The sequence below is a fragment of the Solea solea genome, chromosome 6 (genome assembly GCF_958295425.1).
Source record: "Solea solea chromosome 6, fSolSol10.1, whole genome shotgun sequence".
Classification (NCBI taxonomy): Eukaryota; Metazoa; Chordata; class Actinopteri; order Pleuronectiformes; family Soleidae; genus Solea; species Solea solea.
In genome coordinates this window covers 7612987-7640689 of record NC_081139.1, presented here as the reverse complement: position 1 = coordinate 7640689, position 27703 = coordinate 7612987, and the positions used below count along the sequence as shown (strand labels likewise).

At 40.8% G+C, this 27703-nt stretch overlaps 1 protein-coding gene across 2 annotated transcripts; it reads left to right on the top strand.

Moving 5' to 3' along the window:
- On the top strand, positions 1 to 27647 carry eya2 (EYA transcriptional coactivator and phosphatase 2). 2 transcript variants are annotated; one of them, XM_058631677.1, is made up of 15 exons: positions 1 to 364; positions 10362 to 10441; positions 11075 to 11198; positions 11650 to 11739; positions 16010 to 16086; positions 16226 to 16409; positions 16731 to 16867; positions 16985 to 17068; positions 20359 to 20448; positions 22482 to 22540; positions 23012 to 23172; positions 23728 to 23842; positions 25859 to 25980; positions 26092 to 26192; positions 26554 to 27647. In XM_058631677.1, the coding sequence occupies exons 3-15, from the start codon at positions 11096 to 11098 to the stop codon at positions 26632 to 26634; spliced, it is 1404 nt and encodes a 467-aa protein (XP_058487660.1). In that variant the 5' UTR covers positions 1 to 364; positions 10362 to 10441; positions 11075 to 11095; the 3' UTR covers positions 26635 to 27647. The 2 variants fall into 2 exon arrangements, with proteins under 2 accessions (XP_058487660.1, XP_058487659.1); XM_058631676.1 differs by having other exon boundaries at positions 3 to 364; positions 11650 to 11766.
- Positions 27648 to 27703: the final 56 nt, after the last annotated feature.

Genomic DNA, 27703 nt, shown 5'->3' with positions numbered 1-27703 from the left:
GAGGAACCAGAACTCTTCGCTCGGTCACATTAACATCACTTCCCCGCCGCATCGAAAGGCAAACACGCTTCAGAAGCTGCCGAGGGAGAGACGAGAGTGTCTGTCAGTTGTCAACAAGAGTATGCTCCTTCTTCCTCCTCCTGCTCTCTCCTCTTTATCTTCTCCTGCTTCTAATTCTTCTTCTCGGCAGCCGCGAGTTACACGTTGTCACTGATTTCCAGGAGACACTTGTGTGTGTGTGTGTGTGTGTGTGTGTGTGTGAAACAGCCGCGTGAACGAGTCTCCTCTCCTGAAGCATGGAGACTCAACTGCTCTGATTCCAAGTGGGATTTTTCTTCCAGAATGAACTTCTCTCTAAATAATGGTGAGTGTTTAAAAACGTCCCCTTACTTCTTCTCTCTCTCTCCCCCCTTCTCCTTTTCTACACCTTTATTTTCATGACGTTATGTTCGTTTAATTCCATAACACGCATGTATTTCGCATTGTTTTTGTTTGTAAAGGAAACGTAAAAAATAATAATAATAATACAATAGATAATAATAACTTTTTCATTTATAACAATGATACATGTGTGAGGAAATAGATTCAAGACTAAAAAACAACAACAATTTCCCCCATTTTATTCTGCTAATATATTGGCAACAAATAAATTTGTATTTTATTAATTTGTGTGTGTGTTTCAGAACATAAAATAGAATTCACTTAATACTCAATTAAACTCCTGCTGCATATGATTTGGTTTAATATGATTTGGTTTAATGGAGGCCTATATGTGTAACCTGCACAAAATGGTTGTCCATGTTAAAGTCAGCTGTCTCCTTTATTTACTTTTTTTTTTTTTTTTTTATGACACACATACATCTGTCAATGCCACCATTTAGTCTTATTCTGTTTATTTAATTCAGCCCCCAAAAAATAATCTAATCCAATAACAAATTATTATTTGTGCCTCAGTGAAGCGTGAAAACATGATGGGAAAAGTGTGTGAGGCACCTTCTTCCCTTTTGATTGAGCTCCTTTGTTTTTCTTGGTGCTGCTTGAATCCACGCAGCACTTTTAGCTCAGCTTTAAGTCCTGAAGATTACACCCAAATCACTGACACCCCCCCCAGCAGGAGCAGCCAGGCAGGGACCCTCATTAACTAAATTAGGGGGAGCCTCGCTAAGCATTTTTCAAAGGCTGGCATTCATATTTTTCAAGGACCCCTTCATTGCTCCAGACGAGAAACTCAGCCACTGTAATTTGCCGACTGTTTGAATCAGCTTTAAACATCTCTATCAGCTGCAGAGTCTGGCCAGCAAACATGAGGGTCACAGTTTTTTTTTTAAGAAATACAAAAGCAAAGAAATCTGGTTTCATCTATTTTAAAAATGTCCTTCAAATACAAAATGATCGCCACATCACACGCAGTCTTTATTTGGGACCTTATTGCAGGGCAAACACACACAGAAAAAAATCTGTTTCGCATTCACCAGCCCTCAATACGTGTCTCACTGGTTTATGAATTTTGATAAAAATAAGCTGCACGTGCTGTGGAGCACTGCTGCCTTTGCAGAGTCAGATATCTGCCTGACGGGTTATGAATTGTACTTAATCTCCTTATAAAGCTTTAGTGTTTTAACTGTGACATATAACATCCAAAAGTCAGCTGGAGGGGGTCGGGGGGGCGGGAGGTGTGTTCTGACCACATACCAAAGGTGTGCGCTCGGGTGTGTTTGATTTAACACTGTGGTTCGTCTCCTAATAACATTAGGCCCCCCCATTTCTAGAGTCCACCAACTCTCTCTCTCTCTGCTGGCTTCATGGTTCTTATTACTAGTTCTAATAAATTGTGAATAAGCAGCAGCCCAAAAAGTCCCAGGCTGTGGAGAATTCCCCATCCTGTAGCACCGGGCACCCCCTCTTAAGAAAACACAAATTAATTCCAAACCCCTCTGAAGCCAAACGTTCATGGAATGATAAATATTTTCATAGGGAGTTCTACTCTTCCTGACTTTATCTGCACCGATTTCATTATATTCCTTCAGAACCGCACAGAGTTCTTTATATCCTCCAGCTTCTGTGCATCTCCCTCTCGCTCCTCTCTCTGTGGGAATCAAAAAGGGTTTGTGTGACCTGAACTCAGCGTTGCAGCAGCATTGTCACTTTTTACCTGTATCGTCTAAAGTCATCATTCATTCCCCGCTGTCACCCTGAAATGAAGAAATCGCCCCAGAAATCTGTTCTGTTCTGTTAGTTGTTACACAGTGTAAGAGTCACGTCTACAGCTTGAATTGTTGCTATTGAAGTCAGCCTTTTTCTATATTTGGTGCAGAAGTTTTTAGTCTCTCTCTCTGTTTTTCTTCCTCAGACTCTGTTGAATCCATTCACACACAACACTTTTTGTGTTTAGCAATTCTGTCCAAATTCCAGATATATATCGACGTGACACAATTCACAACACCTTTTTCTTAATCAATAACACTTCATAAAACATAATCAAAAAAGAGTGTAATGCTTTCATCTAAAAACTGTTGAAAATACCATAACAATAATCTCAGTAAATTTGTTAAGCTAGTATTGTTATTATTACGATTGTTTTATTATTATGTTAAGTGTTTATCATGGGATTATGATGAATGGACCTTTGTCATATGAGTTCATTGTAATTGTGCGGATTTCAGCTCATGGAACAACGGCTTCCATGAGCTTCTATATAGGGTGACGATATATTGGATTATTAAGTTCTGCTCGCTCTGCTCTAACCTGTAGTCTCACTCTCAGTGTGATGCTTCCCTTCTGTGAGTAAATCTGTTCAAAATTCCAAAATAGCTGCTTCACAAACAGTTTCAGGCTTATAAGTGATCACTTTTCTCATCTAATCCCTTATTACGACACGTCTCTTCCTCTTTTCTTTTAAATTCACATAAGGCCCAGAGAGCAGCAGCCGGGGAGTGTGTATGTGCATGTGTGTGTGTGTGTGTGTGCAGACAGCAGCTGTCTCTCTGGCTATCTCCGCTCTCCCTCTTATATGTTGAGGAGAGTTGAGCCACACACATCGCAGTGTAGCTGTGACTGTATTTAATATTTTTTCCTCTTTTTTTTACTTGAAGGGAAAATGTAATAATAATGCTTGTCTGTGGCTCGGCGAGTGTTTCCATAGGTGTCAGACATTTTCTCCGCCATTACTTTTCTTCGATGAACCTTTTCCTGGATATATTTGTTGCCTCGAACTATCCTTTTTCAGATTTGTTATGCCATCTTATCTCATCTTATCCCTCTTAAAGCATAATGTGCCCTCTCCTCTTCTCTGTCTTTCTGTCTCTCCCACACAGTAATACACCAGTAAGTAATTGGACCTGAGTCTGTCTGTTTTGCCTCAGAGTTCCAGCTTCTAGTTTAGTTCTGTCTGGCCAGCTGTTAGCAACTAGGGCGGCCACTCACTATCATCTGTTGAGGATACCGATCGGGGGGCGAACCTCTTTTTTCCTAATGACTAATAAAGCAGCAGGTCTGCGAGTGTGTGTGTTCATTAGCAAAGGCAGGGGCACTCATGCAGTCAGGCGTGTGTCACTTTTGAATTTTTGTGTGTGTGTGTGCAACCACCCTCCCATCATTAGACCAGATGTTTTTTACCTGGAAGTAAGACCACCATCTGACTGGGGTCAGCCCAGTCCTCCAACCCTACACCCGCTCCTCAGGGATGCTGGGAGGTCTGCCAGCTGTCCCTCCGTCTGACCTCCATCTCAGCTCTCTCTGGTTCTGAGGGGGTAGAATGAATCTGGGCTTTTTGGGGTAGGTGGTCCCTTTTTAGATTTGGCAATATTGCAGACTGAAATGATTAGGGGGTGTTTTTGAGGTGTGAGTTCTGGGGTATGGGCAGTGGGAAGGAATGAAGGGAAAGGATCAGGGGATGGGAACGGGGAATGACATTTTTTTTGAGAAATCATTAAGTAAGAAAAGAGTAAGGAGTGTGTGTGTATGTGAGAGAAACAGATATAAAGACACAGGCATTGTTGAATAAGAAGGATCTGATTACCGGGGGATGGGGGGGCAGTTTCTCCTGGCATTAAAGCAGCCTTGTAGCAGGAGTTAGTCAAGTGGAATGAGAAAGCCACCAAGTCGGGGAGATGAAGTTACAGAGAGCAGGGGCTGGCAACAGGTCCGCTGCTGCCAGAGAATAATTGGGGCCTCTCGAAGAATGACTTCTATTTGTTTTAAAGCAACTCTGTGTCTGTCTACGTGACTTCGCTTTTCATTGAAACAATCCCTACATTAACCACCGTGTGTGTGTGCGTGCGTGTGTGTGAGAGAGAGAGCGAGAGAGTGTGTGTGTTATTTGAGGAGAAAGTTGCAGAGGCTCATATGGTTAATAGTCCATTTTATCTGGGGGATTTCTGCTCATTATCTATCATCATCAGGCTAGATAACCATTATGATAATAAGGAGGTGACTGAATTAAGGAAACATATTACTCCTGTGTGTTTTATTTATTCTCAATTTTTTGTTTTCACTGCCTCATCAAATGTCACGGTTACCCTGTAGAGTCAATAAAGAACATAATAGGTGGCTGACAATGTTGTGTTAACAACATCAAAGGTAACCGCTTTTTTATGATGTTGTTTTTGCTAATTACTGTGTGTAAACATTTCTTCGGGTTCAGCAACAACATTCACTTTAAATGTGTAAAATATAAACAGATCAAGTAGGAGCTCAACTGGGATAAAGCTAGTGTCCAAAAATCTTTGCTTTTATTATTATCACTCTGTATGTGGATGGAAGTGTGTATGCTTAAAACAAAGTGTGGGACGGTCTTATAGCTTAAACACACACACACACAGTTTCCATGACTTACATTCATCTCCTGGAGACTTATTCTAACCGTAACCATAAATATGACTGTCCTAACCCTATCCCAGATGTCTTCACCTTCAAATGTAATCATTTACATTATGGTAACTTGCTTTTTGTCTCCATTAACAAGACAAGCCCCCATAATGTGGCTGTGTGGACAGATTTAGGTCCTCACAACATGAGTAATACCTGGAACACACACGCACACACACGTGAACTTGGAATGCATTTGCCTCCTAATGAATTCTCTAGTCACTGAGGTCAAGGTTGGTTATGAATGCTGAACATCTGTCAGAGGACCACCAGCTCCTTTCAGCCCGTTTCTGCACATTTAATGTACAATTAAAAAAAAAAAATTAAGTATATTAATAATATAATATAACATAATATAATTCCATTAAGAAGAGCACTCATTATGTTGCCTGTAAAGTCTTTCCACTGAACCATATGAGCTGACATATTTCCACCTTAGCGAGTGATTTTTGATGCCAGCTTTTCACTTTTGCCTCTAAAGCTTTCTTCATTGCCATATGAAGGCAAAACACCAGTTAGTTGTTTTGTTTTTTTTAAGTTTTACACAGGATTCAGGATACAGGATTGTGAGGCAAAAAAAAATCAGATAAAACCACAAATTTGACGATATCCCTCTGGATCCAAGAATACAATAGTGGGCATTTGGGGAAAGTGGAAACCGCCCTGTGCCTTTTACTCAAGTTGAATTTATTAAAGAATACAAAATGATTTTTGTATTTGTCAGAGTACAAATCTGTAATCTGTATTATTAAGGAATTATGAGGCTTTTCCGGACAGAGGCTGACAGGTCTATAACTCCTTATTTTAAAGAGACTGCAAGGTAAAACAACAGTGATCTCATCTGTTCACAAAGTGTGAGATCTTTGTTTTGAATGTGGATAAAAGCTGCTGGCTTGGATTGTATTTTATTTTTCAGCAGTCTGTTGTTGTTGAGCAATCTGCTGCGTGTCAAAGGTGCTCAAAAAGGGCAGTTGCTGGCAGATGGCACCAATTTCCACCACGGAAAGTCTGATAGTGTCACACAAACCTAAATACTGGCTCCTTGTTCTCTTTCTTTTATCAGCAACCGAGAGAGAGAGGGCTTTTTTTTTTGTGTTGCAATGAATCAAGCCCCAATGCTCCCCCAGGCACTTAGGCAGACTGTCCGAATTGAGGGCTCCAGGTGGGGGTACCATATGGCACAATTACAGACCAGAAAGTCTCCTTGTCAAGCCACTGATTGAGAACCATAATGTTTCAATAAGAGGTCAAATGATTTGAGGGTCTCCGTAGCGTGTCACTTGACGCTGGCATGTCATATCAAGACTCAAATACTGACACAGCACACATGTTGACACTGTAAACGGTTGTCTATTGAGATACAAACCGCACACTTGACATTACATTTTATTGATCTTCTGATGAACGCAAACAAGATAAAACTGCACAAACCCTACGTAGGAAAATGTAACAGCTCGTAGCTGATCACCCAGTGGACTTATATTTATTATGTGTGTATTGTTGGCCACATTTGATATTGTAGCACGCAGTGTGAACATAATCTACACGCTTTCCTCTTGTATTTGAGGTGTCAGTTATTTATTCTTACACACCATGTGGTGCCTGTATGGATATAAAGAGTCAGTGTGCTTAAAATGTAAATAAAAAGTATTTGTTGGACAGTTGGCTAGCTTAGGAGGTCTATATCTCAAATATAATTAACTCTTGGCGATAACAGGTATATATATCTTATTGTCCTGAATTCTGAAGTCCAATCTGACTTCAAATATTTTATCAAAATATGTCAAGCTCTTAACCCTTAACACCAAGCATATTGCAGACGACACGTTTTTGACGCAACATTTTGTGCTATCGGAAAAATTCCAACTGTTTCTGAAAGCTGAGAAGTTGCAAGTCCAAACCAACGTGTGGTTACTACGGTAATTTCACTCGCGCTGTTGCTGGAAGCCAGCAGATCAGTGTCTTAGTCACCAGGGAGGAGGGAGTTGGAAAAACGCCTGTACATAGTTTCCATATTTTTGGTCCGTTTTTTGGACATTGAGACAAAAACACAAACAGATATTACTTTAAATGTGTTTTATACTGTTCAAATTTCAAATTCAACACACAAAATCATGTACGTGTATGTGTTCATGTACTGCAGTGTTATTCTTGAACAAAACCTTTTTGTTTTTCTTCCTTTTAAATTGTTAATACACTATTTTATCATGCAGTAAATTGTAAATAACTGCCAGATATTGAAAGTTATTCTGGAAAAATGGGCAAAAGCACTTAGTCACAGGACATTTTCTGGCCTTTTTCTGGTTAAAATAAGCAAAAAAGCTTAGGTGTTAAAGGGTTAAGAAAGTCCTCGGCCATAGTATTTCATTAGCCATAATATTTTAATAGGATGCTGTTCAACTTGCTTGACAAATTTGATTGCTTTCTCTCATAGTGCTTTTGAATTATTATTTTTTAATTCTCTATAACTGATAGAGAATAGAGAATTTTTAAAAATAAAATTCCATGCTATTTATTTCTAAGTTACTGTCTGTTTTTTTTTTTTACATGAAAGTGGTCTTGGTCCGACAATAAACGTATCGCTTTTGTTATGATTCCGGTGTTGTGCTCTCCCCAGCTCTGTTTTTTCACTCTTCATACAACTGTTTCCGTTTCCATCACTCAAAAACAAGTGTACCATGCTTTTGACATGACGATGATGATAGTCGGAAAAAGTGCGTTATTCTACCCACCCAGACGGATGATTGTGTTTCGGCTTTTCACTGTGCCTTTGATTGTGTTCTGTTTGGAACAAGCTATAAAAACTCTGATCGTCAGATGTGGTCGGACATAGGAACTGCAGAGCATACCATGTTTTGAGAATGGCACCCCTTAACAATTTAATTGAACAACAGGTATAAGTGCCTACACCCGGTGTATTCCTTTGACTATCAAATGACATTTCAAAAAAAAAAAAAAAAAAAGCACAATACACATCCCAATCCATCAGCACAAAGGCTAGAATTTGATATCCGTGAAAGAGGCAGTGGTCTAGCGGAGCCCTGGGACCCAGGTGAAGCTGGCGGGACTGGCCTTGTGGCCTGTGGCCTCCTGTGGCCTTGCTGGGTTTGTTTTAGCTTCAGTTTCAGCCCTCAGTCCTGCACGTCTCTGCTGAGCTCCGCTCGTCTTCCCTCCGGTGTCCTGCAGTTCCCATGGCCTTGTGCGCTCTTCTCGCACGCCTCACCCTCAACCAGGAAGTGCCTTTTGCTGTCACACACACAGATGTTGTGTTTGTGTGTCAGGGCATGTGTGTGCATCAGGGATGCAGCTGAAGACAACAGGACTGTGAACAGGCTTTGCTTTCATTTCTGATTCCTGGGAATCAGGAAATTCAAAAGCTCAGCGGTACTTATTTTTTCTTTGCAATGTCGGATCAGTGGGACCTGTTAAGAGTCACCGTGTGTGATAAATGTCAGCCCAAAGCCACAAGGCCCAAACAAGGACCACATCCACGTTTAACTATCATTTCTGAAGTGGGGGAAAAACTCAGGCAAGTAAAAAAATAAACACATGGTTTAGATTGAAAGCCAAGATTTTCAGTGCTTTATTTTTATCAGATATAGAATGTTGTAGAGGAAGTAAAGTGTACAATCTGTTTTATTTATAATTGTTAAATGTTCTTTAGCACAGGTGGATTTTGGCTCTCAGCAGCTGTGTGGTAGACATAGACATTTACTTGCTGCAAGTAAATGTGTCTTGGGTGTTTTCAAAGCCAGGAGGGCAAATTCATTGGCCGAATTGAATATGTTATCTTGGCTATTTTAGTTTTGTCGAAAACATCAAAAAGGTTCGTTAATAACAGGAGCGCGGCACAAAAGTGAGTGTAATTCAACTTAATCTTATAATGCCACTGACAGTAAAGCCAATGTTGACGTTACATTCATAATCATATTCTTTTAAGCCTCTTTTTCTCAAACAGCTTTTACTCCCCCCCCCCCCCCCCCCACACACACACACACACGCGCACACACACACATACACACACCTTCATCTCTCTGCTGCTGTGATAATTCATGACTGTCATCTGTCTCTGTCTTTGTGTTGTCAGCGAGGTCAGAGGTCGGGCAGTTAGCTACAGCTTTGCCAGATTGGAATGGCCCAGAGGCAAAGACATAGAGAAAATCACATAAGGAAAAGCTGAGAAATGAAAATGGCTAAATGACTAAAGAAAGAAAGAAAGAAAGAAAGAAAGAAAGAAAGATGGTGTTATCTTCTTTTTCAATGCTCTGTGTGTACACTGGAGCCTGTAGACCTATAATTATGCACATATACCAGCTCAAATAAAGACGTTATTCCTCTGTGAAGGTTTTCCACATGATTTTGTGAGGCTAAATTCAGGAATTCATTACTCTTCAGCCACAAGAGCATGAAATCTGGATTGATGTTGGATAACAAGACCTGACTCACAGTTTACCGTAAAGTTGTCTGTGTTTAGGTCCGTGTCCGTTAATTTGAACATGGCTTTTTTTTAACAGCTGACACAGAATGTCTGGTTGGCTGTTTCTAAATATCTTAAATATCAGCGCGTGTCTGTAGCATGAGGCCACAATGAGCAGCGTCAGTGACCGACAGCACAGCTTTCTCCTGCCCTAAGAGAGAGGTATTGAAGTGCTGCGATCAGACCGACTGACTGACTGAAGATGATGAACTCATTGATGGTTTAACCTCCAACAGCCTATTCGGTCACTACTGTTAATGAACTGGGCAGTATTATTTTATATATTTAAATGAAAACCAATGTACGCCTTTAGGGAACGGGTCTGTTTTTATTGTAACTATTGAGAAAGTGAGAGTACTACATCACAATTTTAAATATAAAACCTGCATTCACCCCTTAATCTGATCCACTACAAAATTCATGTTTCTTCTTTTTGCCGTGCCCTACCCTTCCACAATTCTTTTGTATCTCTTCAGTAGCTTTTGAGAAATGTTGCTAAAACTCAAACCAGGAGACACTAATAAATTGATGGAGACAAGTTTGTATCATCACATCATTGCAAAAATTCATGTATTGTTATTCATCTAATTCAGTCAACATACAGCGCAATGGTTGTAGAGAACGTGATGCATATTTTCTGTGTGTGTGTGTGTGTCATCCTGTCTCATTCCAATTTTACAAAGCTCCATTGTCCCACTGAAAAAAACCCTGTCTCACTAAACACAAATTAGACATTGTGCTGAACTTAGAATCGTGTATATCGAACACACTAGTTGACATTTTGGATTTGGACAACAGCCTAGATCCAGGTTTATTTCTTCTTCTAAAAAAAAAAAAAAAGCTTCACATAGTTCACATGAACCTCAAACCTGTTCACCTCTTAAGAGGTTTGTGGAGGAAACATCTATTCTCGTCATCATGCCGCAACAGGGCCTGCAGGCAGGCGGGCACATAACTGCGTGTCACTCACATGCATACCTGTATCCTAATGGTGTGTATTTTGCTATTGTTTCCACAGGAAAGTTGACAGCTTGAGAGGAACCTGACTAACAGAAGTGTGACAGGATAAAGAGGATAAAGCTCTCTCTTCAGAGGCAGGTAAGTGATGGTAACGCCTGAGTAAAGAGTAAAGTGCTACAGATGAAAAGTGTTGTTGCTGTTGTCACCCAGTCGTCCCGTGAACTAGATTGACAGATTAAGTGACCTTAAAATACACGTAGTGCGTCTGCATATCAACAGAACTGGTCACAAGGGACGTAGCATTGTTGCCCTTCACCCTACGTCAACTGGGATTGGCTCCTGCACCAGAAATGATCTGTTACTTAAAAATGTGATGGGCATTTCAAATGTGTTTGACACTTTAAGAAACTTTAAATGTATCTTTAACTGTAATTTGAAAACATTGTTTCTATGCAATGTTACCACTTTTTTTTTTTACTTTGTACCTTTTTACTTTCCAGATGAATTCTTATTTTACACCCATCATAGGAATTGTTATTATTTTATTCAGTCCATTGTTTCTTTTACTCTCTGTGGCATTCATTCCCGTAAAAGGAAGAGTCATCTTATATTAACATATTTCCTAAGAGCTGAGTGTGTTGTTCCTCATCGTCATTTCTAAATGTGACAAGGACATGTGTTGTCTTGCAACGGATAAAGGGAAGCACCTGTCATGAAAATTTCCTCCCCCCATCATCATTATTATTATTATTATTATTATTCCTTCCTCAGGATCAACTGAAAAAAAGTGTCATGGCTGCATATGGACAGACGCAATACAGCCCCGCCCTCCAGCCTGCAGGACCATACACACCTTACACTCACCACACACAGGGCTACAGCATGCCGTCCTACAGTAAGTACCAACACGTCATATTTGGAAATGGCAACAGGTAAATCTGAGATTAGTACAGATTCTCTTTTTATATAAACTGCCCTCAGTTTATTACGGTTTGGAACAAGACACAATAGTACACTAAATGACTTTATTCTGAACAAACACATTGTCTTATATATATATATATATATATATATATATATATATATATATATATATATATATGGAGAGAGAGAGAGAGAGAGATGTGCAAATGTTGAGTTTAAAGCTTGAGATCAGGGACATTGACGAGAAAAATAGAAGCTTGTTTGCAAGCAATAGACAAAGCCACTCGGCGCTGTAGAACAGGTATGTTGTCATGAAGCTTAACACCATGCTCCAGTGGCATTTGTTAATCTTTCTTTGTGTGCAAAGTTGGTTCATCCTGAATGCAACGTGACTCTTTTTTTTTTCTTTGCTTTTTTCACAGACATAAAAACAGAGGACGGTCTAAGTCATTCTCCAGGACAGACGGGACTATTGGGCTACTCAAACTTCAGCAGCACTCCTCCCAGTCAAAGTCTGTACAGCTATTCACATACACATGGTTAGTTTGAAACAATGTGCACACACACACACACACACACAGGTTTGCATAGCTCTTCTTCTTAGGACACTGCATTGACTTCCATCCATTTGGACAGCCTAATCAAAGCGTTCTCCCGAACCTTAACCCAGTACTTCTCAAACAGTGGGGCGGGCTCCCCTGGGGGGGCGCGTGAGGTGTCGGGGGGGGGGGGGGGGGGGGGGGGGGGGGCATGACAGAAAATAATAGAGAACCACTGCCTTAACCTAACCACATTTGAAATCGAAGCCCTAAAACTGAAAACAAATTCCTCAGAAATATGGTTCTGCCTCATTAGGACCAGGTTTTATACTACCTGTCCTGTCAAGGTCAGTGTTTATGCCAGAAAGATCCTAAAGAGGTAACAAATACAAATACACACACGCGCCAACTTTGACTTTGACCATCCTCCCTTTGTGCTGCCATCCTCCACTCTTTTGCTTCTTTTCACTTCTACTCTCCTTCCGTATTTCCTCCTGTGCTCTCCTCTCCTCTCCCCTCGCTGTCTTTCCTCCTTTCCTTGTATCTTGCCTTTTCTCCTCTCCTCTCCTCCTCTCAGCCACACCTGTTCTCCATTAGCTGCGGTCTGGACTCCTGGCGTCAAAAGTCTCTCCACCCCTCCTCTTTTCTTGGGGTCAGGCCCCCTTTCTCCGCTCAGACCAACAACACAGCATGCAAGTGCTTGCACTGTGTGTGTGTGTGTGTGTTTCAGCAAAAAAAAAGAAAGAAAAAAAGACAGTAAAAAAAAACAGATAGACAGAAAGGAGGAGAAATGAAGAGTGTGGAAGAGAGAAGAAAATGGAGAAAACAAAGATGGGTACAGAATCTTTGTGCTTACTTTGGAGTGTGTACAGCTCTCTGCCCACACATGGTTGTGTGTCTGTGTGTGCCTGTGTGGTTGTGTGTGTGGGTGTATCTGTGCTGCACACATTCCTCAGTCGCTGGCGCCCAAAGCATGACTTGCTCAGTGCGACTTTACGACTTTGAAAGCAGCATAAAATTGACCTTGTGCGCGAGAGGTTAAGGTGCATTTTACAGAGGGGCGAGCAGGTTTAATGTTGCAAACAAACTGTTGTAGAACATGACTTTTGATTTTTCTCGAATCACACTCGAGTACACTCTGTACTGTATGTCGCTCTGTTGTTTTACCGCCTGAAGTGGATTATGTTTAATGCTGTAGGTTTATGGATTCACGTTCACATCTGCTTATTCTTTAGGGATATTTGGGTTTACAAATTGGTGTGATGTCTGATAAACCCAAAGTGGGTTAGTTAATGCCACCACAACACATATTGGTTTGTGGACCGCTCTTTCGAAGCCTTTAGTTAATTATTTTGGTCACACCTGCTGTATTGAGGAAAAGCTGAAACTACTCATAGAGAACATGTTACAAAAAACGTTCCTAAGATAAATGTTTCGCTGTCTTTTCATCTTAAACCTTTAACAACTAAGCCTCAAAATATATGTCCGTCTGGACTTTTTTGGCTTATTTTAACCATAAAAGGACCATAAAATATCCTGTAACTAAGTGCGATATCTGGCAGTTATTTACACCTTACTGCTTGTTAAAATAGTATATTAACAATTTAAAATGAAGGAAAACCAACATTTTTATTTAGAAAAAACACGTGCGCAAACTGCGTTAAAGGGTTTACGTACCATTACGCAACATTTTAGATGCTGATATTACCACTCTGACAGGTCCATTTGTCTCCCTCCCTTATATCCTATAAACGCCAGTGTGTAGTAGATTAAAGATGAGAATTACCATCTAAAAGTGTCCAATCCTGATTTAGACACTGAACAAGGTCTCGTACATTTTTAAAGTTTTCCATACTACGAGAGGAGTTGGATGTCATAAGTCGTACTGGAATGTAAATATTCATGTAAACACACTTTGGATGAAATCTCTTGCAAACTACTGCGCTTCCAATGGCTGTGTGCTCTGCTGGAGCGCAACTGAACCAACAAACATTATAACTGTGTAGTTTGAGTTTGAGGGACACTGTTCCCAAACAATATAAATTTGTTTGAATATTTTTATGCACAAATCATTAACTGCAAACTTCAAACGGTAATAAACTGCCATAACAACCGAATGTTTGTAGGATTTCAGAATGTTTCCATGTCGTCCATAATACTGAACACAATATTCAAGCACGCGTGCGTACACACACACACATACGCACACTAAAAAGCCATCGAAACACTTAGTTGCGCTGTGTGTACAACTGAAACCGAATAGGGGACGATGGGAGTCTTTTCGTGTTTACTTGAGAGACCTCCTGTATTTTTTTCTTTAGACGCTTTGAAGACTGTTATGTTGTGCGGGGGTTTTCATCGTGGTTCTTCCATTGAATCATTATCCCCTGTTTGTCATGCACGGCCGAGTGGAGAATGAGAAATGGGGAGAGCAGTCGTGGACTGATGAAATTACGCGAGCGAGAGAAAAAAAATAGCTGATAAAAGCAAACACAGGGGAAGAGAAAAACAACTCGCTCCAGACAGTTGGTGATTAGCAACAGGATAAATCTTTTATAGGAACTGAATCAACTTTCAAACCATCAGCTGTAATTACTTACGCTTATTAAATGACAGTGTTCCTTTAAAGGTGTCTTAATCACATGACAAAACCCACCCACTGAATAAACACTACAGTTGGAAACCAAACACTTATTTTCACATGCTCCGTCTGATCCGTCTTCTGTTTGAATACAGATATTATAATTGCAGAGCACACAGTCGTCTGTATAATCAAACGTCTTGTCAATAACGGGCCAGTTCACCACTGTGTTACATTATCTGAATGTACACTTGTTTTACCTGAAACGAGTCATTTGACACCAATTAGCTTTACCGGCTGATTAACAGGCGCAATCATGCTTAAACAATAAACTGACAAGTTGCATCCACAAGTTCCCATTTCTGCGAGTCGTGAAAGTCTTTGTTGCGACGTCTTTGTGCTCTTGCGCTCATGCATGGCCGCTCTAAGTGTAGTATGTTCTATGTGGTTTGAAACTTTTAAACAACAACCTAACATCACCTCTTTTTGATGTCGGGGGCGAAACGAGAAGAAAAAATTCATCACATGAAGAGATGTTTATCAGTTTGTGTAACATTGAGGTTGACAAGATAAAAGCTATTTTCTTCCGCTGTGATTCTTTGTGTATCTTGGAAAATCTGTACATCATTTTCTCTGAAATTCAGAGTTGCCAATCTGAATATGAGGTTTGGTCCTCATTTATTTTTATTACCAACAGATATAGTCATGTCAAGATAAATTTAGCTCAATGCGTCACCTTGACTAAATACAATTACTGCGTCAACTAGCCGTTACAATAGCCGTAAACCTTCTTGTTTGCAACGCGGTGTCGTCATTAAGCACTAAGCACCTTTCCTTTTCCACCGCTCTTTTTAATTTGATTCATGGACAGCGTTAATCATCTATATTACGATCCGTCACTCATCTTCTGAAGTGGGATCTCAGCGTTTTAATTACACTGCGCCAAGTTTGGGGAAAGCTTTTGGCACAGCAAGCTTTTTTTTGTTGCCTTGTCGATGTCAAAGACCTCTGTTCTACAAACGTTTCTTAAAAGAAACGAGAGAATGAGACGTACTTCTTTGCGTATTATATCCAGCAGGCAACAGGCTAACGGAAGGGATGGAATGACAACGTTAAAACGATGTCCGGTGCCGTGGTTGGAGGTGATGAGTTTACAGGAGAAATAATGAATCAGCCCAAAGAACAGCATGGACAGACTTGACAGGATGACAGGATAGTGAGATACAGTATCTGCGCGGGGACGTTGCTCGGAGGAAGGCATTCCTGTTTTGGCTTGATTAAAGCTGTGAAGCTTCTCAGAGCAACAGCACACTTTCCCACCTGTATTATAATGTCAAACATTATTCTCACTCACCAAAGAAGAGATTAATTGGCTGGACGTGGTTGTAGATCACTGAAGATGAGATGCACGAGTGACCCGAGGCTCTGGTGAGAGAGGGATGAATAATAAACGATGAATCTGACTCTCAGCTCCTGCAGCGCTGAGCTGTCACTGAGTTACGAGTCCAGGTTCCACGGATCGTATCAAATGTTGTAAAACTATATCTAAATTTAATTCATACACGGTTATCTCCCATCAATTCACAGGTGATAATTATTTTTTTATTATTTGATTTGAGTGTTACATGACAGTTTGACCTTGATGTTCACATCTTTTCTCAGGTGGTGGTATTTCATCGGGAATATTCCAAGGCACCCACGCGATCTCCAGCACAACCCCATTCAACCCTACGCAACAAGTGAGTAATTCAACCCTAATTATTTTTTCCTTCCAGTATATAACATCTTAATTTAGCTCCTGTCATGTCTCCAAAATGACTCGTATCGTTTGACAGACTTTCCTTTTTGATTTATGTCTTTTTTTGTCTGCATTGACAGGAGTTTTCAGCGTACTCCAGCTACAGTCAGAGTCAGTACTCTCCGTATTATAACTCGCATCACTACAACAGCCCGTACCTAACCAGCAGCAACATCAGCCCTGCTGCCATCACAGCTCCGATAGCCTATCAGCATCCAGAGCACCCCGTCATGCTGCCCAACCACAGCCCAGAGTCGCATACAGGTACGGTTTGATCTGATATTCTGATGGAGAAATGAATGAAGTTGCTTAGGTTGACAGGTTTTTAGTAAAACTGGTTAAAGAAACCCCCAAACAAATGAGTGTGAAAGTAGGATTTTGTACTTTTTCTAATAGTGAATGACAAATCTGTATACAGTGTTTGCCTGATCTCAAGACCAAAAGTTTATTGTATTCTATGTAAGAATTAATCCTTTATATTTACCTTTTTAGGGATTTTGAGAGATTATAAGCCATTATTATCATTTAACTTGACATGACTTCCATACCCTAATGTACCACCTTTAATTGTGGCTTGCGTTTCAGGAGAGTACCACCCACCACCCAGCCCCCCCACACCAGATAAAGAGGAGGGGGTCGCAGCGCGCCGGGGCTCAGATGGGAAGTTGAGAGGGAGGAAAAGAGTCAGTGACCCCACTCCACCGCTGGACTCTGATATAGAGGTACACAACATATGCGCAACACTATTTCTCTATTTATCTTATTCTCTCTCTGTGAAATGAACAGAGAGAGGGAGACATTCATGAGGTTGACATTACATATCTGTTATTTCACTGCAGCGAGTGTTTATCTGGGACCTCGATGAAACCATCATCATTTTCCATTCACTCCTCACGGGAACCTTCTCCTCACGATTTGGCAAGGTACGGCGATACGCCCCCCTCTCTTTGTTATTTACTGTAAGAAGTACACGGTGTAGCTCGTCGCACTTTGACAACAGTTAATTATGCAGTACGTGGGTATTTAGGTACACTTTGGCACAGAATCCCCATGACAACAAAATCTGTGTTAAGCCTCAGTTCACCCTTTGTTTCAGTGATCAGGTGCTTATTTAACTTAACAGTTTAGGGTTTTGTTGTCCGACTTGGGTCCACGACCTTTGGGTCTCATCCCTGAGCATTTTCACACGCTGGCTGTTTTGCCTTTCTGCCCTCTTGTTTCTTTTCATAATGCTCCAGCGTTGTTTAGCTACCCCAGCATCCTGCAGTGTGATTGACACGCAGCAGGACCTTTATATAACAGACCGGCAGCTGACAAGGGGCGGACAGTGGTGTGTTTCTTGTTTTTGGCTGGGGATCTGTGTTTTGAATTCTCACGGCCCCTTGGCGGGTTGACACAAGGCTGATGGGAGTTTGAGCGCACAGTTTCTGATCAGTTTAGGCCATGCATGCCGTTGTTTCTTTTTCTTTCTCTTCTGCCCCGGAGAAGAAGAGCCAGTGAGAAAAGGGGAGAAGATGTGTTGAAATGTGACTCATGGGCCAAAAATTCCCCAAATCCTCCCACCACCCAAATGCCCCGCTGCGGGATCCAGGGAAGCTCAGTCGGACAGACGCTGACATCAAATCTCAGACATGCAGCAGATAAAGTGAATGAGTGACAGCGGAAAAAAAAAGATTAGCCCAAAGTGCCAAGAAAGCGCACAGACTGGAAGGTTTTTTTTCCCTTTTTTTTGAGACATCCATGATACATTGTTTTCTGGCATTAATTGTGTCTGCTTTAACAACCAGAATCTTCCCTTCTCATAAATTCTTTTTGTTTTGACCTGCGGAGGGCAAGTCTAGGCCCATTGTACAGGAAAGACAAATGCATGTGTTGAAAGGAAGTTGTTTTAAACAGCTTGGTGAAGCAGAGGTGAATGTCGATTCACTTGGTGAATCTTCTATTATCTCATTTATCATACAGCAAGCCCCTCTCTGTCATCGGGTGTGTGAATCCTCTTCTTTAGGTTTTGTCTTTCTTTTCAACTGCCCTCCGTGTAAGTGTTAGTGTAGGAACTGAATGATTAAGGAGCTTTTTTCCTTCACATTTTTCTACCCCCAATGTCTTAAATTCTTGTCACAGATTAACAGACAGGGTTTGGTTTGAGCCTCCGTATGAAAGCAGAGGGTGATTACAGATAATTATATCAATATTACAAAAGCAGAACAAACCTCACTTAAGCCTTTTGCCCCTCCCTCTTGATCCTTTGCATTTGTCATTTTCTCCCTGTCACCCTACTCCTCCTTATTGAACTTTTGCTGCCCTTTTATCCCCTTCTTCACTTTACGTCCCGGATGGGTGTATTTCATAATTTTTTTTTGTTATTTACCCTCTAAGTGTCATCAAGCTCATTAATAAATTCTGGGCCAGGAGACAACTCTTCTTGTCATTCAGACGCACTAATCTAATGTTAACCTTTGGCTGACACCCGACTGCTTTTCCTGTCTCGCTGCCAGCGACGAGCCAACACTGCCATTAACACAATATGCCAAGACTATATACACACAGACACACACACACACCTTCTTTTGTAGTCTTGAACAACCGCACGCCCATGCTGTTTGTCAGACTAACTGCCTGCGCAGCATGATTTATGTGTTTACCAAGGTGATAATTTATGATTTTCTTATTAAGAAACAAAACTCAAGTTGGTGTTATGCAACACCCAGGTATTTGTTTGACTTCTCCGTATGAGAGAAGAAAGACACTGGGAGATGTGAGGTGTTGACAGAAAGATAAAGTATTGAAAGAAGGTGAAGAAGACGTTGACACAGCGCGCAATACAGTACATGAGGGATATTTGTTAGAACTCACTACACAACACGTTATATGAACCTTTTGCAGTTATGTAGACTAATTGACTGTGTTTTAGTTGTTTTTTCCCCACCATAAACAAAGCTTTCTGCTATTTTTCTTTTACGTAAGTTAATTAGTAGCATACGTCAGCATGCGTATTGGTCCTGCCAGTCTTGACTCCAGACTGGAAGCCCTCACCACTATCAAATGGATTGACGTGAACTACAGTACAGACCTTTAAGGTTGTTGTTTGTTTAGGTTTTGCAATGAATAAGGCTGTGAGAGAGGAGACACTGTTTTATTTTATTATATTATATTGGTATTTTTGGGTGATTCGATCACAAGTGGACACCAAAAACTCATATGACCACATTCTTTAACCATTGTAAACACTAATGTGTCCTGGTCCATGTACTCCGCCGTCATCATCTGAGAAGGAATCTTCTCTGTCTATAGACAAATATAATGACCATGCCAAACGTCTTATGCAGTTTTGTTTGACTGGAAGAGGGTTTGGGTTGTTTTGATTTTGTGATGTGGCGTTTATGTTTATTTAGCCTATATATACAGTATATACAGTGCATTCTCTACACAGTACACGTACATGAGTGAGAACTGATGAGATGTTTGGACGCGTGTGGAGACGCGTCCTAATGCCAGGTGTGAACGGACATCCTTAAAGCGGTCCACTTGTGATCACAGCTCACCCAAGACACATGTAAATACCAGGTGTGAACGGGGCCTGAGTAAGAGGCAAAGGTAATAAAGGTAAAACAAAAATCAGCAGAGTTTGACTGACATAAGATAAATAGCTTGTTCACACTTGCCTCTCCCCGAAACCTGTTTGTGTCAATCCAGTTGATGAGTTTGCAGAAGCAAAAGGGAAAAACAGTTCAGAGAGACAAGCAGGCAGCTGCACTGACAAGGTCAGAATAATGACAAGAGTCATTAGAGAATGTTAGAGATGATTTAACTGATTATTCTCCAAATTCCAAACCATCAGTCTCAGTCGCTGCTTGTGGTTTTATTACCTATTGACTGTCTGGAGCTGTTGTTCTTACGTCATTTTCATTCACTTAGTCAAACCAGTTTTTCTTTGATTTAAAATGTTGTTATATGTGACTTTATGTCAGAGAGATTCAAAATAAATAGATAAAAATAATCTTTAACTGTGCCAAAAGGGAAATCTGTACAGTACCCACAGTATAGTTCCATTAGCCTGAACAGCCTCAGGACAGAAATACATATAGGCACACGCATAGTCTATATAACAAGTACAGAAGAGTACACAGCAGCGTTTGAGCCTTGGAGTGATTTGTGTGCAAAGTTATTCATATCAGGGTGTCTGTGTGTGTCTGTGTGTCTGTGTATGCACCAGGACTCCTCAAAGGCAGTGTCCCTGGGTTTATGGATGGAGGAGATGATCTTCAATCTGGCCGATTCAAGACTCTTCTTCAATGATCTGGAGGTTAGTATTTAAATCAGTGTGACAATGTGGAGATATTTAGAAAGTTGCAGGAGTGTATTTTGCTCTTATCGTCAGCGCAATCTCCTCACGGCACACACCGTGTCATGTTTCTTTTTTTTATTATTATATTCATCATATGACTATTTCCAGTAATTTCTTGGGGGGGTGGAGCAGTAGTAACAGCATATCCATTATAGCAAAAACTGAAAAAAAAAAAAGTCGTCCCTGCAGTTTCACATTTGGATGCTGTTTTCTTACCTGGCATAAAGCACCATTTCTGTCATTGTAGAAATCGCGTCACACAACATCTATTCTGTATTAACACTTACTACAGCATTTTCCAAACAGTTTTTTTTCCCTTTTTAATGTGACGGTTGAGCAAGAATGCTAAAAGGAGACGTTTGTTCACTGCTGGCACGCGTTTTCCCTCAGTTTGACTAAGCCTGTTGCTTTTTTAGGAGGTACTGTGCAGCCCTCTAAAGAAGATGAAAGGATTTTACTGCCTGCTAGTGACTGAACGGCGCAAATGTTTTTCATCACACATTCCTCATCCTTGTTCTGGCAATGAAAAAAGATTAGAGAGAGACAGAAGGAGAGAGAGCGAGAAAGTACACTTTGTGCTGTAATTATAGGTGTGTGTCTGAGTATCTGAGTGGAAAATTAGTCAAATGGGAGGAGGTGCAGTCGAGCAGAGGGAAAGGAGCCAACAAAGCCATTTGCAAACCTGGTTTTCACCCCTTCTTTTGTCATCAGGGTTCAGAAAGCTGTAAGCAATGGTTGGCTGACAACTGCTGTTTAGTCTTGTGGTACAATTATCTTGTCCGTCTTATTTCAGTGGCTAACATTAGTAGTGAAGGGAATTATCAGTGCTGTCATGTCAATACAGCCAAGGAAATCACGTAACTGTAATTGGTGCATGAATAATCAGTGTCAGAGTGTGTAGTTGAAATGTTCCATTACAAAAACAAATGAGAATGGGGATTAGATTGTATTTAAAGGGGCTGCACACGAGATTAGGGTAAGGGTAAGGGTTAGGCATGTAGTTGTGATGGTTAAGGTTAAATTAAGGGGATAAGGAATGCATTATGCATATGAGTGCAAACATGTGTGTGTGTGTGTATATACTTGTATTTGTTACCTCTCCGATATAAACACTAATCTTGTCAGGACCAGTTGTCCTCATGAGACCAACACCTGCGGTCTTAATGAGTGAGATCCTCATTTCTGAGGAACTGGCTAAGTTTTGGGATAAAATTTGAATTGTACGGCTAAGGTCAGAGTTAGGGTGAGGCATTAAAGGAATACTTCACAGATTTGCATTTAGCGTTGTGTTACTAGAATAGGGGGAGTATTTTTGAAAAATTCCCAACCTCATTTGAGAAATATCGTAACTGTTAGCAAAGATGGCGGACACTGTTCTAGTAATTCTTAGCAAAGCTAAATGCAAATTGGTGAATTATTCCTTTAAGTTACTGTGGTAATGGTATGCTAAGGATGGCAATATCACTTAGTTTAGGTTGTCCAAATGAATGGAAGTCAACACAGTGTCCGTGTGTGTGTGTGTGTGTGTGTGTTCACTCTATTGATATTACTGAATGATGATGTGAAAGAGAAAAGTTTACTATATTTTAATAACTGCTGTCAAGCAAGATCATAGAGCATAGCTCAAGGTGTTTTGGCTGTTGCCGCATGTTTAAGCACCAGTGTGGTTTGGTTGAAAGAAAGAACAAACAAAAAAGTGCACACCACCGCGCTTGCCAAAGACAAAAGACCATTCAGAGAGTTGAATGTACTATGTGGGTTTTCCTTTTTAATTTTGTGGTTGAACTAGGCTTGCTGTCCTTTTTCTCAGACGCCTCTCTGCCTTATACATAATTTCCTCTCCCCTCGTCATGTTTTTGAGCTTTTTTCCTTATTATTGTATCTGCTATCACTCAGTGTAGAGTCTCCCCTAAAGAGGAGGGACCTGCCTGTACAGGGCGCGACTCTGAAATGAATCTCACAATATATCCGCTTTCCTTTTAATTCCTCAGGAATGTGACCAGGTTCATATTGATGACGTTGCATCAGACGACAATGGACAGGACCTGAGGTAAATCTTCCACTGGGCTCCTTCACCTCCAGCTCTTTCAGGAGACTCTGACTGTTCTACTGTCGCTTACGGACCAGACTTATCCGCTCGGGTTTAGAGAACATGTGCTTCTGTGTCATTTATTTTCCCACCGCAGCTTTGTCACAGGATTATCCAACATTTCATTTCTCTTTACAATATCTGCATATAATTCTCACTGTCTACCTGAGTCCAGAGAGGCAGACTGTGCTAAAAATACTTTATGTTGTGTTTTTTTTTAATTATTACTCATGCTGCATGTATGTACGTCATGATTTCCTACCGACAAAGCTTCATTCATGGCAACTTTCATTATTTTTTGTGCCTTGTTTCACCATAGATAAATGCCTTAACCACTGCCCTCTTGTTCAGAGCAGAATGGCCTACAGTTGAAACATTTCTATAGTTGTATCAACTTTTTAAGGCCCTTTTCCCCATATTGTGATCCTGCAGCACTTACAACTTTGGGTCGGACGGCTTCCAGAGCCCAGCAGGGGCTGGTTCTCTGTGCCTGGGGTCAGGAGTTCATGGAGGGGTGGACTGGATGAGGAAACTGGCTTTCAGATACCGCAGAGTCAAGGAGATCTACAACACGTACAAGATTAATGTTGGCGGTAAGTGCTTCTTTATTTGCATGTAGTGTAACACTCGGTATATAGGAATTACTGTAGATACAATTATATAGATTATCTCTTATTTTTGAGCTTTAACTTGTAACTTGTATTTGCCTTTGTCAGGCCTTCAATAAAAGAGCTGAAACACATCAATTACACAACAATAGTGTTTTGATTGGGTAAAATCGTTTTTTTGAAGCCGCACTTTGTAGTTTGGTTGATGATCAAACACCTGCTCTTTATTTACTGAGGTATAACCGATTTAATTAACTGAATGTGGTGAGAGAAGCTTAAAGAAACCAGACATGCAGGTTTGTTTGTCAGCTCGGATGATGAGTCAGCTGTTGTTCAGTGTGAGGTGAGCTCTAGTACAGACACTGCTGATTCTATCTGGCTGCTTTCACTAAAGCTGTGTCTCTGAGGTTTTGACTACGGGGTTGTTGAGTGAGAGCTGTCCGTCCGAGGACTGCAGTGCAGACAGTGCTGTCGATAAAACGAGGCTCTGTAACGTTGTATGCACTTATTGTGTTACTCACACGTCTCCTCGATGGACAGGCTTGCTGGGCAGCCCTAAGCGTGAGGAGTGGTTACAGCTGAGGCGAGAGATGGAGGTCCTGACTGATCTGTGGCTCACTCAAGCACTCAAAGCCCTGGCTCTCATCAACTCCAGGTCAGTTCATGCTACAACGGATTGGATTTACAGCAGCTAATCAATAATTATTAGTAATTACAGCTCAAATGTATAATTATTGTAATCATATGTAGATATTTTATGATTTTGTTCCTATTATATTATTATGTCATACTGTACCAGAATACTGCAGTGACTGGCCATTTAAATATGAAATTGCATAATTCCCATAAGTCCCCTAATATGGTAGCCCCCGGTAGCCCCCGGTACTGGGGTCAAAAAAACTCACTACGACGCACATTTACCTTTGATTAATATTGACATGCTGCATAGCCACAGAAAGCTCAGTAACTCGACTAAAAGCTCATAAAACCAGACTAAACACCAAGTAATCTTACCAACATGAGCCAAAAACACCTTAATAGCGTAAACATTTAAAAGCCGCACCAACATGTCTGCTCGACAGTAGAGTCGACAACGGTACCATTTATATCACTCTGCGACCAAAACTCACGGATCCAGCCGCAAAATAAGACTAAAACAACAACTCACTTTCAAGAAATACAACCAGAAATGTTGTCTTACCTTTTGTTGTTGAGCAAAACAAGCTGTTTTCACCGGAACAAAGTCGCTTCTAACGAAGAACTAGACTTCCCAGCATGCTTTGGGGCCTCTTCCTGGTCTGATTGGTCATTCCAGGCGGCCATTAGCTTGTTTTGATTGGAGAAGTGCGAATGTCCGTCAAACTGCGTCATACGCATTTGCGTACTTCCGACGTGCGAACTGATCCTATTGGCTTTGATGATTAAAACGAGCTGTCAATCACCCAGATTGGCCAATCACAGCCGGAGCTATGGCCCTGTGTTGCCAATTTGGGGACTTTGTCGCTAAATCTGGCGACTTTCCAACGCTTCCGAGCGACTTTTTTTGTCAAAAGCGACTAGCGATAAATCTAGCGACTTTTCTGGTGTTATTGGAGACTTTTGTGGTGTTCGCAGACTCTCGTGTGAAAGCCCGTATCACTCTGCAGTTACTGTGCTCAACAAGCAGCGGGTGCTGCTGGGATCCCCTCCCAAAGCACTCGCAGGCGGTCAGTCTCACAGTAGCGTCCGCAGCAGTCCCAGCCTTCGGTCAGAGCAGGGCAGAGAGGAGACCCTCACCACTCCGCGTCCAGGCTGCTAATGAATCGCGCATGCGCATGGCCACCTCCGTTTTAATGTAAATGTGTCTCACACAAAAATAAATCACTGCAGACATAACATATGTGTTCTGTCTGATATGTGATATCTGTACTGTGTCACGGCGCACATGCGGTTATATCAGGCAAATTGTCAATTATTATTATAAATTAGGCGATGACGTAATTTAGCGACTTCTAGCGACTTTTAGGACAGCCAATAGCGACTGTCCTTACTGAGGAGTAGGCAACAGGCTGAGGCCCAGAGAAAAATGCCCCAAATATATTGATTTTTAATCATTTTTTTAATTCAAAACAAGTTTTATTAGACCAATGGTGAGTAAAATTAAATGGTTTAATAATTTTTTACCCATAGTAATCTTAAATGCCATAGATAGTGCCAAACTAGAGTCACCTGGGCATCTCTTCACTAAAACCTCTGTAATTTCAAGCTCCTAATGCACATTTTTAAAGGTGATATTTATTTTAAAATGCATATTTCTTTCTCTTCATTTATTGTGGGTCCCATCTGCATTTACTCTGGCACAGTGGTATCTACAGTGAAACTTACACTTCTGGAATCTCACAAGTGTTATCTTTATTTTGAGACCAAGATAATTCACATAGAGCTTGTAATTGCAGAGATATACTCTATTTAGTTTGGGCATTTCATTTTCGAACAGGGACCCCAAAAAGAGGGTCAGGCAGGAAGAGGTGTTAAGTAAGTGTAACGGAGTATAAACATTTGAAATGTACTGAACTGGAAGTACAGGGTGACATGAAATGAAAGACGTAACGCACATACATGCTTGACTGAGTGTCGACACTGTACTCATCATAACTTGGCCTCTAATATTAACACGTCTGTCCCGTTCCAGGCCAAACTGTGTGAACGTGTTGGTGACCACCACCCAACTCATCCCCGCCCTCTCCAAGGTGCTACTGTACGGCCTGGGCTCGGCCTTCCCTATAGAGAACATATACAGTGCCACCAAAACAGGTAAGGAAAACTTCTTAGAAAGAAGGATGATAATCATAATCATCCAGAGAGTCTCCTTTTAGTCGTCTGAGATTTAAACATTCACCCTCTGCTTTTCTCTCCCTTTCAAAGGCAAGGAGAGCTGTTTTGAGCGCGTTTCTCAGAGATTCGGTCGGCGAGCAGTGTACGTGGTAATAGGAGATGGCGCCGAAGAAGAGACCGTGGCCAAGAAGGTATAACTCAATCTGATGTTTTTTATGACTGTGACTGCAGAGAAATGGGCCACATCTAATCAGTTAACCCTAAAAGACTCAATTTCTGCAGCTTCCCTTGCCCATGTTTTTTTTTTTTTTTTTTTTTAAATAATCTTAACATCAAAGTGTTAATTTGTCCTGGATTTGGCGCAAACATATTATAGTGCAACATATTATTCATATGAACACTGTCGCATAGTACAGACCCCCCTCTGAGCCAGTCTGAATTTCCCATCTGCATTGCATCAGGGGGAGCACCGAAAAGTGTTATACCTATTTCTTATGGTTTACATTAAGGCCGTATTTCATTTTAATTTTGATTTCCTTTTTGTTTTCTCAGAAGAACATGCCTTTCTGGAGGGTGTCATGTCGGGCAGACCTGGAAGCTCTGAGCCATGCACTGGAGCTGGACTACCTCTAGATGGCGCCAGTCACCACACTCAATCATGAAACCATACTGAATACCTGACTGCAGCCAGAGGGGTGGAGTCGCCCCCAGAGACTGATGCAGAGTCAGTATTACTGTTTGGAGGGAGCGCCGAGGCGTACAGTGTCTCACCACTGTCAAAGGACCTGTGTGGATTTCGAGGCGAGGCTGCAGTGTTTCTCCGACACATAAACATTCAGCCAAATATACTAGACCAAAGTAAAAAAAATAAAATAATAAGGGACCAAAGCTTTAGAATTAACACCAGGAAGTCTTTTTTTTTTTTTTTTTGGATTATTCTGATTCAGATCATCTCATGTTTTTTGGTGACCAACTCATAGACACAACAAATGTTGCACTGAAAACCAAATCTTGCATCCTGTTAAGTGAGCACAGTGGGTATGTCTACGTATTTTGTTATGAGGCTTATCTCGTTTTTTTTTGTGTTTTTTTCACTAGCCAAAACTTCAATGTTAATTACAAGTTACAAGATGCATGGGATACATTTCCTTCACTATAATTTTCAAATTGTTTTTTTATATATATATATCAAATAGACAGTAACATACTCAACGTAGTAAGAGGCTAGTGAAAATGTTTGTCAATGAAATGTGAGCTATTTATTCTACAAAACAATGAGGTATAGAATATAGTTTGGGATCTTTACATGAAAAAAAGAAATAAAAAAAATTCCCTTCAAAGACCAAACATCTGCTCTTGTAAAGTGTATGGACAAGATGTCGTCTTAAAGATACTGTATTGTAGACTAGTGCTCAAGTTCTTACTATTGTTTCTGGGTTGTATATGTGTCCACGTTATCATGCTTCTTTTTTCTGTCCTCTGTTTAGTTTCCTCATAATAACCTGTTTGTAATATAGATGAACTGGTATGGTCGTGCATGTGCGAATTACACTGCCTGTCAGCTTAGCAATGATTTGTATATAAAGCTTTATTTTTGATTTGTTTTGAAAGAGTGAAAATAGATTAATAAAGATAAATTAATTGCCTTGTGGGGAAAGCCGAGTTGTGTTTAATTGAAGGTTCTCTAAACCTGGAGGCATTT